This window comes from Delphinapterus leucas, chromosome 18 (assembly GCF_059928025.1).
Source record: "Delphinapterus leucas isolate spDelLeu-1000000601 "Yukka" chromosome 18, BTC_Dleu_Yukka2, whole genome shotgun sequence".
NCBI classification, from domain to species: Eukaryota; Metazoa; Chordata; class Mammalia; order Artiodactyla; family Monodontidae; genus Delphinapterus; species Delphinapterus leucas.
The window spans coordinates 12765455-12778596 of NC_143146.1; the positions used below are offsets into that span (position 1 = coordinate 12765455).

Here is a 13142-nt window from a genome sequence, read left to right on the forward strand (position 1 = left end):
GGGACGGGGAGAAAGCTGACCTGGCACCCATCCTTCGCCAGAACTTCTGCATGCCTGACCTCACTGAATTCTCACAGAGATCCAGCAGAGCAGGTATTTCCCCATCTCCCAGTGAGCAAACTGAGGTAGAGAGGTTATGATGCCAAGTACATTTTCCAAGTCCACACAACTAATAAAGAGGATACGTGCAATTCAAATTCAGGCTGATCTGACTGCAAAGTCCCCGCTTTTTCCTCATCAAAAAGTCGACAAGGGCTTCCCTGGTGGCGCAGTGGTTGAGAATCCGCCTGCCGATGCAGGGGACACGGGTTCGTGCCCCGGTCCTGGAAGATCCCACATGCCGTGGAGCGGCTAGGCCCGTGAGCCATGGCTGCTGAGCCTGCGCGTCTGGAGCCTGTGCTCCGCAACGGGAGAGGCCACAACAGTGAGAGGCCTGCGTACCGCAAAAAAAAAAAAAAAAGTAGACAAATAACAAAAGTTGGTGCAGATGTGGAGAAAAGGGAACCCTTGTACACTGTTGGTGGGGATGTAAATCAGTGCAGCCGCTATGGAAAATAGTATAGAGGGTCCTCAAAATACTAAAAATAGAACTACCATATAGCAATCCCATTCCTGGATTTACATCCAAAGAAAATGAAAACACTAATTTGAAAAGATAAGTACATCCAATGTTCATAGTAGCATTATTTACAATAGCCAAGATACAGAAGCAACCCATGTATTTATCAACAGATGAATGGATAAAGAAGACATAGTACACATATATAGAAACTGGAATATTACACAGCCATAAAAAAGAATGAAATTCTGCCATTTACAACAAAGTGGATGGGCCTAGAGAGTATTATACTTGGTGAAATAAGTCAGAGAAAGACAAAAACTGTATGTGGCTGTTTACAGGGTGGCTAGACAGACTTAGCAGGATTCTTGCTATAATTGGACAATGTAGAGACAAACATGGCAGTCTGAAAAGTCGAGGTCTAGGTGAAGGAAGAGAGCTCAGAGAGTCTTTGTCACTCGCAAAGGATTCAGAGAGAAAATGTCACAATATTTTAAAATATAGACAAAAGATACATGGGAGTTTTTTGTCTTTTTTTTTAACTTTTTTTTTTTACACTCTCCTATAAATTGGAAATTATTTTAGAATAAAAAGTAACTCCCCACCCCCACCCCAAACCTGTCCAGTTCTGGTGTCTTTGTCTGGTTCATGCCTCCAAAGGTCTCACTGGCTGAGCCATATTTTTCTTGCTGAGTTTTGTTCATCTGACCTGACAGGATAATTACTGCATTGTATTTCTCCTAACCAAGTAGAACAAAACTTCTCGAACCTATGTGACTGCGTTACAAGCCTCAGCAAGTGTTTCCTGAACTTCACTCATGAGTACCATCTGCATACTTGCCACAAAGCAACTGTGCCTCTGTTTACATTATAATTTAAAAAATCAACTCTGACTTTTTTATAGAAAAATAGCAGGCAACCACAAAAATACATACATTAAAAAAAAGTTATTAAATTTTAAAAAATAAAATGAAATGACAGGATAATTAATTTATAAAAATGCATACTTGAAAATATGCTCCCTAAAGAGTGGAACTTTTTGTGCTGATTTAATAATAAAAGGATATTTAGCCTGAGGTCACTTAGTTTAAGATGAAATGGGGTTCTAAATCAATATGATCTAGTTTTAACATTTTGATGGTACCAAGAACTGTGCATATCAATTTATGTATCCCACTTATTGGAAAGGGCAAGAGATATTTAACCTCCATCTTTAATAGAGTTGGATATTGAGAATTAATTCCTAGCCCAAAATGATGTTACTTTTATTCCAAAAATGCATTTGAATATTTATAACCCTGGAAGCATACATAAAAACATAATTTTTCCTTCTGAGAATATTTTAAAAAATCATTTTCAGACAATGTAGTTATGTTGGAATTTTATTATAAACTGCAAGGGCACAGACCTCGAGCTGGCCAATTTCAAGGATTTCTTTCACAGCAGAGGTATTTAAAGGCAAAATAAATAAATATTAGGTTAATCACTATTGACTTATTGGGGAAAAAAGGGATAATCCAAATGTCCTGTTAAAGAATTCAGGTTGGGTTACCTAGGAGGGTGGGTAGTTTCTCAGAGTCGTTTTAAAAAAATTTTTTATAAATTTATTTATTTTTGGCTGTGTCGGGTCTTCATTGCTGCCCCTGGGCTTTCTCTAGTCACGGCGAGCAGGGGCTACTCTTTGTTGCAGTGCGAAGGCTTCTCATTGCGGTGGCTTCTCTTGTTGTGGAGCACGGGCTCTAGGAGCATGGGCTTCAGTAGTTGTGGCACGTGGGCTCAGTAGTTGTGGCTCACGGGCTCTAGAGCGCAGGCTCAGTAGTTGTGGTGCACAGGCTTAGTGGCTCTGTGGCATGTGGGATTCTCCCGGACCAGGGCTCGAACCCACGTCCCGTGCATTGGCAGGCGGATTCTTAACCACTGTGCCACCAGGGAAGCCCTCAGAGTAGTTCTTAACCCAACTCATGTCCATAGAAAAATACACCTGCATTTCATCAGGAATGCTAATTTCCTTCCAGAAGGTTATGAATTGCATTAAGCAAAAACGTTCTGGTGGGACCAACTCTGCAAAGTTCTCCTTGTGAGGTGAGCTGGGCAGAGGTGGCTGAGGAGCAAGTGTGGGAAGAGACTTTTCACTGAATAATGTTTTATAAACCTTGTATTTTGAACCAGGTACAGGTGGCCCTTTGTGTAGAGTTAAGTAATTAAAAAAAAAAATTGAAGACTCTCCAGAATTTGGACTTTTCCTCACAATACCCATAAATTTTGTCACGTGTGAGAAATAAAGGGAGAGAGCATCCCTTACTTACCCATTTGCTCCTAACACCTCATCTGAGAAAATATGTCAAGGTTTTTTTTCATAAATAATTACAGTATTTCCAGCAAAGAGTTCAGACGCAGGAAGCTCAGATTATGAGTAGGTTCTCAATTTTGGTTGGTTTCTGGAATGTTTGCATGATTGGGGGCTGGTCCCCAGGGCCTGGGTGTAGCTGTCACAGTAAAAGCCACTACCTGAGTCCCCTGAGCACGCTGCACTCTGGTTACATCATTCCAAGCAATCCTCACCACCGCCCTCCACCACAGACAAATCAGAGGAAGCCTTTGGAGCATCCAAAAGAAACTATTTGGAAATAACGTAATCTATTCCAGATAGCTCAAAGGCCAAGATGGGACCTTTGCAATGAAACAGGACTAGGTAAGAAGCGAATGCTCTCCTTATACTGTATAATAAAGCAGAAGCGGACATACAGGGAAACAGGCCTTACCTGCAGGTGGAGGCCGCAGTTTTCAGGCAGGAAGCCTGTGGGTCCAGGACTCCCTTATCAGGTGGGAAGGAAGTTGGGGCTGAAGGGAACGGTGGCCAGAGTCAGATGCTTGGGTAGAATCAGGCCTGTCTGGCCGTCCCCCCAGTTTTGCAGGCCTTCGGGAATGACTTCTAGGAGGCGGCCGCTGCACTGCAGCTGGGCAGGCTGTGTGGGCAGAGCAAGTGGCTGCAGGGTGAGTGGCATCTCTGAAGGCCAGGGAGGGGCCCCTCACTCACTGCCTCTGCTGACAGAGACCCTGAAGTTTCCACTTTGGAGGGGAGCAAGGAGCAATCCCTTTTGGGACACAAAAAAGTGAGTTAGTATCCTCAAATGCAACCTTCCTTCTGCCTTATGCTCCTTCGCTACTGCTCTCTTAAGAAATGATGTTATTTCAATCCATTATGTCTCCAAATTTGTGTTGCTATTTTATCCTTACTTTCTTCTTGAAACGGCAGTTTCAGGAAGAGCTTCCGTCTTATGGCTTATTGATCATTTATAGTAGTGGTAACCTTTCCCCATGAGACTCAATTCGCAAACACTAAAAACATTGATGGGCTATATTTTTCCTAAAAGAGAACCATCTTTTCTGGCCCTTTAATAATAAACTTTCAGTGTTTTTTTTCATAAGAAAATGAAATAGGGTCATAACCCTACAAATTCTTCCACTATTTCCTGGTCATACGGGGGCTCTATTTCATTTCAATGGCGGTTTAAAACTACATAGTTTTCCTCCAAGGGGAGAGGGTTAGAGAAAATCCGCGAGAGTGAAATTGAGTGGAAAGCAGCAGCCACTAGCTGCCCTATGAGGAGGTAAAAAAGAAGTGGGTAACTGCATTCAGGGATTGGGGCCAAGTTAATGTAAATGGGCTACAACTTAGTACATTCTCTCTCCACTGCCAACCCAGTAATGACTGAGCAGCAGTACCCGCCCTGGCAGGAACCAGAGGTGGGCGTGGGAGAGGGCTTGGAGCCCAGCCTTCCTGACTTTCTGCTTCGCTGGCACCTTCGCCCACCAAGGCAGCACATGCGACACGCTGGTCCCAAATGCTCGCCTCTGCGCCATCCCTGTGACAGAGCCCCAGTCGTGGCGGCAAGTCTGCAGAGAAGACCTCCACTCAGGGTGGGCTTTTCAGTGACCAGGAGAGGCCAGATTTTGAGTGTCTGGTGCAGTCTGCTAGAATGCCTAGATTGAGGCCACTGGATACACATCCTATTTGCACTGATGAACGTTATTTCCCTGATTTCTTCTATTACACACTCCACACCCTCTACCTTCATTGCTCTGAATTCTGATGTGTCCCTACGTGAAGGCAGACCGCCCGTGCGTTTTGCTCAGCATTTGCCCTCAAGCCATCAGTTTTTGTTACACAGCTTAATTCAATAAAACTCTTGACCGGAGTACCTGTCTTGTTGGGTGTAAGTGCTGCACCCATTGTCCCTGGAGTATTTTATGACGTTGTTCATCAGTTGTAAACCAAACTTAATTCCATCTCTTCAAACGCGTGTACTCATAATAGCAAACTGACACTGCCAGGCACGGATCTAGGGGCTTCACGGATATTATCACCTCAAACCTCACAGCCACCCTGTGCGGGAGGTCCTGTTGATGGACTGCCTTACAGGTGAGAACGGAGGCACAGGGAGGCTGAGGGGCTTGCAAAGGGTCCACACTGGTGAGCAGTGGGGCCGGGCTCCCCAGTGCTCGTCCCCCTGGGTGGCTACCACGGGGCCTCCCCTGCCAGTCACTGTGAGGACGAGTCCCTGGTGACCCCGAGTCTGGGGGACAGAGCCACCAGCGCTCACGGTGAGTCCAACGGATCTTCTCGCCCCGTCAGGGACAAACTGCTGCTTTTTCAGGTCGTGGTGCAGATGAGGTAATGGGTGCGTTTAGGGGCCGGGCCATGTGCAGATGACGATGTTCCAACACCAGCCCCTTGGTGCCGAGCAAGTAAAATTGCGTTTCCACCGGCCAAATACACTCATGGTACAACTCCGCAGACTCGGCAAAGCTGCTGATACTTTTCACAACTTCCTAGGCTTCCTCTCAACATCGAGGCTCTTCAGAGAATTTGCAAAAAAAAAATACTTGATTTTGAAAAATTAAGAGAACGTAAGCGATGATAGCTAACACCATGCCTGACTTCTAAATTCATTTAAATCCTCTATAATGTGGGTACTATTATTATTCCCATTTTAAAAAGAAGGCAACTGAGGTACAGAGGTTAACCTGTCCAAAGTCTCAGAACGTGTACAGCGAGATTTTGGAACCCGAGCAAAGGTTTTAATCAGGTGCCAGCCTGTCTCTGTAGTCTCCTGGGACACAGCCACACCCGTTTGTTGAGTATTGTCTAAAAAAGCAGCTAAGTAGTTGTGATGAAGATCCTAGGGGCAAAGCCTAAAATATTTACCACCCAGTCCTTTACAGAAGTTTGCTGACCCCTGCTCTTAACCATTCAACATCACTTTCTTTCATGATGTACCTTAAGACCACAGGATTGCTGTCAGGTTGTAACTCAAAACTTACACTCTGTACCTATTTGTTACAAAACCTCTAAGAGAAGCAGGGGAACTAATTTTTTTTTTTTTTTTGGGAACTAATTTTTAATCTATAGCAAATGGCACCAGACTTGATTTCCATTACAATCTGAATGCTAGTTAAGAGGAGAGACATGTATAAGATCAAGAACCATACGAGGAATCACTGACACACATTTCAGAATTATATTCTGCTACTCTAACTGGAATTTGAAAAAAAAAAACATTTTTTTTGTGGAGTTTTACATAAGAACTTAATCACACTGCTTTGGGGTTCATTTCTTAGAAATGAATAACTGAGCTATAATTTATCTTCAAAGTGTTTGCGTTCATCCACTCAAATATACAACATACATAGAAAATATAATATGCCCAAGTATTGTCTAGCAACTGACTGTCAGGATTACAGATTGTGTAAGAAAAAAAAAAAGTGGGGGGAGAGTCAGTCCAAGATGGTTTTAGAGTTAACCGCCCACCTCCCCGTCACCTGGTCAGAAGTTCAAGTGTTAGAAGTAATAATCCAAGCCCACTCCTTGCAGGTAATTCACTTTCTTCTAAACCTTCATACTTCTGGGACTAAGAAAATGAAAGATGGCAGATTTTGGCTATCACTCCTTTGAGGCAGAGAGATGAGAGGTACAAAGTGATTTCCATGGTACAAGCTCAGAGCCAGACTATTTGACGCAATACTCGTCGGCAGAATGATGCGGTACTAATTACTAAGTAAATCATTTAGCTAGCTCTTTAGCTAGCTATTATGGGACCAGGTACATGGAGAATGTTTATTTGCTTATGCATTTACTGATGGTTTTGTTAGTCAAACTACAGCTACAGAGTTACGATAAAGTTGCCTCTCATTACTAGCTTTAAGACAAACTAGCTTTAAGACAATTTTGCTTTTCTTTAGATTTAGCGTTAAAAAAATATTCCAAATGAGTTATGCTAAAAACTTCTGACACTTGTGCACATAACGTAACCCTCTATGTCACAAAATATCCAGAAAATGTAAGGGCCACACACGTTTTTTTCCTCCAGAAATAGCTCGGATTCATAAATATATAATTACTGGCTGACATGCAAGGCCACTAAATTTGGTACAAAAGGAAAAAAACACGAATTTTCACCTCGTATAGACAAAATGAAGTATTAAAAATGTCGCCCCAGATAATTCCAAAGAATTGTTAGCTCGTGTTACAATCAGTTATGAGTTTCAGGATCATGTCACATCAAGTCTTTAAAACTGACCTTCCCTGATTAACTTGATTCAACTCCAATTACTTGTTTTCCTACTTCTATCCAGAAGGATGTAGTCAGTCTGCAATTGATTCTTTCAGGGACCTCAGACCCCTCTGATGGGTACATCTTCTGACTGTCCCCACTAATGTTTGAACTTGAAGCTACGAGGTTCTTTGCCATATGCCGTAAGTGCTCAGGACAGTGCTCTGCAAACGCTAGACTCTCCGAAAACCATGCACCCATCTTCTAACCATACTTCCATCTCAACTTAGGTGAGCACACCACATTTTTAACATTTTAAGTAGTGTAATAAATTTTAAAAAAGCAAACCTGAATTGCTCCAGTTGTTTGGCATCAGTACACGAATGGGATTTCCAAACAGCATTCTATCTCAGGAAGTACAGAGGGGTTGAACTACCACATTTTTACTCCGACAGGAAGACAGAATATAAAGCAGGTTCAAATTTCCCCAAACACGTTGAGCGTCACACAGGTACCCACTGAAAGCAATGATCTTACTAGAGAAGTCACCCAACATGGTGTTTGTCCTGCGAGATACCAAAGCTTCTGGGCCAGAAACAAAATATATGTGAGGGGTATTTGCCCCCAACCAAACCATCTTAATATAATTTATTCTACTTTCCATTCCATTTCAGATTTAGTTTTTTTTTTTTTTTCTTTGCGGTACGCGGGCCTCTCACTGTTGTGACCTCTACCGTTGCGGAGCACAGGCTCCAGACGCGCAGGCTCAGCGGCCATGGCTCATGGGCCCAGCCGCTCTGCGGCACGTGGGATCTTCCCGGACCGGGGCACGAACCCGTGTTCCCTGCATCAGCAGGTGGACTCTCAACCACTGCGCCACCAGGGAAGCCCTAGTTTTAATAAAGTAATGCAAATCATTTAAAGAAAAAACCTTTAATTTTAAATTCTGATCTAGGCATAAAATTCATTTTTGTATCACGGTTAAATTCAGTACAAACTATAAAAATGTTAACACTGGAGTTTCAACAGAAATCTAATAAGACCTCTTAGAAAAATTATTTAAAGAAACAACAGCAAGTCATTTACTGCTATGAGGTTAATACATAAAGAAAAACACATTCACACATTTTACTGAATTTATCAGTAAATAATTTTAGCCATAATACTTATCATAAAATTAAAAGTTGCATGTGGCTCCATAGCAATTACAATTTGCAATAAAAATACTAAGCCAAATCTTTTTTTCTAACAGGAACAATGCTAGCTTTAAAACGACTGAAGTCTGCACACCAATTGTGAACAGAGTGGGTGTATCATAACTTAGTTTAAATTAAAGTGGAAGATGGTAAAAACTAGATGCTTTTAACTTTGAATTGCACGAGGAAAATATCAGGGGGAAACAAAATTCAGAGCCATCCTTATTCCTTTAAAAAATACTAGATTATTCTTATATTAAAAACATTAAATGAATCAAAGCCAGACAGTACTAAATTTTTACACAAACTTCTTTCGTATTTCAACGTTGTTTATTGAGGAGTGAATGAGACTACTGCCAGACATGCCAACGACACTTCACATTCAAGGGCTGGAAGCTGAAAAGCTTTCCAAACTGAGTCACTGCATAAGCCTTTTGGGAAAAAGAATTGAAAGTGACATAAAATAACATCTTCATGCTTGCTGTTTTTGTCTTCAGCTTTTTTTCAATTTTTGGATCTACTAGTTTGCTGGGTAAAAGGCTTCTTCCTACCGTACAGAAAGACTCACGCTCCAATGAACAGAATTAACACTAGGTGTACAGCAACTTGTTTTAACACACATCTAATGTTGAGGAACTGATCCTAAAGCTGTTTTGTCTTAAATCTCCTTATATCTAGTGAGAAAGTTTAATTTCCCTTTCACCTTCACATGGGTGGGTTATACCAATAGAAAAATACTCTTCAGTGCTACTGCAGGGCTCATGGGACTTCCTCAGTGGTGTGGGAGAAATCCACTTAAACACCATCCTGAAACCCAGGGCTTCTCTTCCTGCTGCTGTGGCTTTGCAGAAGAATGGCCTACACACAACTCTACCGTTCTCTTTTGCTCAAAAACAAAACAAAGAAACCTAAACAAAAGGGTAAACGTTTATTTGGAGTTAGTTTTCTGGTGGTGATATTAAGGCCCTTCAGGCAGAGTTCAGGAGCTCCTGTATGGCTGCCTGCTGCTCGGGACTGAGCTGTGCTATGCATTCAGTCCACAGTCCTCCAGAAGTCTAGGGAAAGAACATTGTCACACATTTAGATTCGGAGAAAATGGTCACTGGGAAGTATCTTAATAATCATCATTAGGTAGACTGAAATAATGCCAAAATACCTTCTTTCCAGTAGATTAGCTTGATGAACATCATTGTAAAAGCAAGAAATCTTTTCATTTCTATAAAGTTTATTTCATTTACAGTAAGTTTTCTCATTTTTGCATTGATAAAGCTACACTTTAGGTGACACGTTCAAGTAATCTATACACATGAATTTAGGTAGGAAAAGTCATTGGTAGCTGACAGTTTTATTACTATTAAAATCTCATGTTTTCTTCTTCACAGATATGCAGAAAAACTACACAATGAGTATGTGCTAGTCTCAGATTTAAGATACAGGTTTTAGTTTTAATAAATAATGAGAATATATGGGTAGATTATAATAAGTATAATCCATTTGAGGCTTGATGACAAGAGAATATAAAAATGAAATTTCCTTAGCTAGTTGGATTTCTAGTTCCTTCCTCTAATAGAGAAGAATATGAAAAAAAAGCCAAAACCAAGTAATTTTTTAGTTCTTCTTCCCCAGTTTAACCAAACCAGCTTACCTGTACTTGGCGAACTACATTAGCCAGACGTTTGGCACAGGGATCTTCATGTTTAATTGCCTCATGCATTTCTCCTTCTGCAATTATACTGAATATTTTGGGCAGATTGGTATTGTTAGGGCCAAGAACGATTGGGTGATTACTGAAAAAAGAAAGAGAAGACAACCACTGTAAATGAAAATTATCATAGGAAATCACTGAAGCACTCATACTTTTCTACACCTTTCCCCCAACACTGAATTTTGTTATTATGTCTTTATACAATGATTATGTACTCACTAAAATCAACTGCCTTTTAAATTCAGTAGGAGGAAAACCAGCTAATTTTACTTATTAGCTTTTCAGTTTCTTTCCATGTAAATTTTATATATATATGTTAAAAAAACCCAAGATATTACTAAGAACAGTTCCTTAACACAAATTTTATTTAGACACTGCAAAATGGTTTCTAAAATAAATCTGAAGTTCAAAAAGATAATACAGGCATTCTAAATGTAAGCCGGGAAATAAGCTCCAGTCAAGTTTAATGGAAAGAAACCTAACAGTGAATCTAATTAGAATCCCAGCGTTTTTCATTAAGAAAATTCTAGAGTAGTCATCTCCAAGGGAGGTGATTAAACAGCGTGATGGAGAAGTGGCCACTGCAGAGGCAGGCGCAGGTAGGGGTCTCCAGGATGGCTGCTACGTTCCTTAATGATGATGTCCTCCCTGTGAAGACTCCCAGTATTGTGTGAACGAGAACTTAAACAGGCACGAGGGAATATAGCCATTGGCCTGTTTCTACAAACTCCAGGAGATGAGTGGTTGTAGCCTTTGGATTTATTTATGAACTAAAAGGAGTAATTAATAGTGCCAGAGCCCAGATCCAGTACCTAGGGGAACTTGGACTTAGAAAAACAGACCACCAATGAACACGCCTTTGATTTGATAGCTTCTATAACCTCCAAGGTTGCTGCAATTCTTAGCTATACTCACTGGCATAAAATAATACTATTAATGACAGAGGTCTGGGGCCAGATCCTGACTGCCCGTCTGGTATATTTCCCTTATACCACTGATTTTTTAATCCAAAGAAAAACACTAGTATTTCAGAGGGTCAAAAAATAGTACTAACAATGTTCTTTGATCCCATTCTACTAATGAATGGTATGTCAATTATACCTCAGTAAAGCTAGTGAGTGAATGGATGAATAGAATGAGTGGGGTGGGAGACAGAACATCACATTCTATAATGATCTGTTGAACTGAGTTCCATAAAGAATAACTCAAAATTAGATGTGCTTATACGGCACTCTTAACTGTGATACGGCTTCTTAACCTGATTTATAAAGACAGCATTATTATAACCTATACACCTGGAAGCTGTGCACAGGAAGCACTGTGTTACGTGAAGGGAAGGAAATAAGGCCTACCTGTCCCATTTCTTACCTTTCAATCAGGTCGCAAAGATAATTGAAAGTCTGAACAGCTTCTTCTTTATCCTCATGTAGTGGAAGCCAAGACAGCCAATGTGGGAGGACTTCTTCAACGTTCACACAATCAGGCTTGAACTTCATAATTTTCCCTACTGCCGAGATGCAGTTCTCTGTAGCATTGATATTTTCTTTGGTCTTAGAATCAGCAGACTGAATAACTCTTACCAGCAGTGGAAGTGCTTCTAAAATAAGCATTTGAAAAAAAGTCATTTCAAGTCTCACATTTTCATGCAAATGCCCATAAATATTTCTTATCTCTGGTCCAGATATGAATTATAGTGAGGCAATGTTCAAGTGCAAGAAATGTTTGTTTTTGTGACTACAGAGCCAGACACGGGGAAAGGGGGGTTGCCCTGGCGTGCTCAGGAGCACCTGCACCCCACTAATCTGTAGGCCCAGGAGGTTAGCAGCCTCCGATTCACACTCCTGATCACCTCGGTGTACCGCAGCTTCTGAAAGCCGCCCAGCTATATTCCCGTGCTGAACTTACAGGGATGCCAACATGTTTTAAAAGTATGCCCTCCAAGCCCCAAGTGGACTGTACCCTGGGACTGAGGTGAGGAGGCTGTGGCCCCACTCAGATTTCACTTCTATTTCTATAAGCATGAGGGCGGTAAACTCCTAAGTGCTACAGTAAGGTGTTTGAAAAAGGAAAAGAGAATGAAGCAGTGTATGTTTGCCGGGGCGGGCGGTGTGCGGGGGTGGGGGGAAGCAAGGCAGGGATAACAGGGATGCCTGGGATGAGATGCACATAACGTAACAAACAAAAGTACCTGTACAAAAAGGACGATAGTTGTCTCCGCCGTACTGTGCCATGACTCCCAGGCCATACGCAGCTGCTTGCCTGACTTCTGGGCTGCTGTCACATGTGTATTGGAGCATTGGCCTTATGAAATATTCTGCATATTTAAATGAGGCTGGACTACAGTGTTCTATGACATCATCAAAGATGCACAAGCCCCACTGTCTATCTGGCCACGGTCTATGTAGACACTACAAAAGAGATACTCCTTTAAGCTTTGACTATTCAGATGAATGTGGTGCCGGAGTTTTTACGGCCAGCCACTTTGACAGACATTACTGTGGCAAATGTTGTCTGACATATTGTTTCAACAAACCAGAAGTCACTGTGTATTAGTTAATAAAAGACATGAACTAATGGAACGACAACAAAAAGAGATCGTAAAGAAACACTTATTCACTATAGGCTGTCAACTTACACGGATATTCCTGATACAGGTAATGAAAAAGAACACAGTAACAATCAGTTCTTGTGAATAACAACCCTCAAACTACTACATAGGTTTAATAAAGTATAGGTTTAAAAGACTTGGGTGATTTGTTATAGAATTCCACAATCTGACATTACCAAGTACCGGGAAGAACTGACAGCAGCAGCTATGTATATACATTTACTTTACAAAAAAGATAATGGCAATGCTATATTTAAAAAACACAACAATAGTAAAAGCTGCAAAGATTTAACTTTATAGTACTGATTCAACAGGATGTCATATGGGCCTAAATCATTTAAAAAAAGATACTGCAGTACTAAATATCATAAAACACAAAACTGAAATCCAAAAACCCCCATAAATATCTGATGACTACTTATAATTTATAATACATTTAAAAAATTGAATATATAAGGCTATCATCCAGAATCTATGATTGCTGGTGGTACATAGTAGGGATCAAAATGGAATTTTCTAG

The 13142-nt window shown here is 41.1% G+C and overlaps 1 protein-coding gene across 2 annotated transcripts in view; it reads right to left on the reverse strand.

Moving 5' to 3' along the window:
* Positions 1-7945: 7945 nt before the first annotated feature.
* Positions 7946-13142, reverse strand: part of IPO5 (importin 5) — a 41005-nt gene continuing 35808 nt past the window's right edge. Inside the window, exons 23-26 of one of the 2 annotated variants that reach the window (XM_089899213.1) lie at positions 12203-12422; positions 11383-11611; positions 9955-10096; positions 7946-8740 (exon numbers count right to left, since the gene is read on the reverse strand). In XM_089899213.1, the coding sequence (XP_089755339.1) occupies positions 8660-8740; positions 9955-10096; positions 11383-11611; positions 12203-12422 (672 nt within the window). In that variant the 3' untranslated portion in view covers positions 7946-8659. Of the gene's footprint in view, positions 8741-9222; positions 9365-9954; positions 10097-11382; positions 11612-12202; positions 12423-13142 lie in introns of those variants that run through there. The other variant, XM_022576903.3, reaches the window with a different exon arrangement.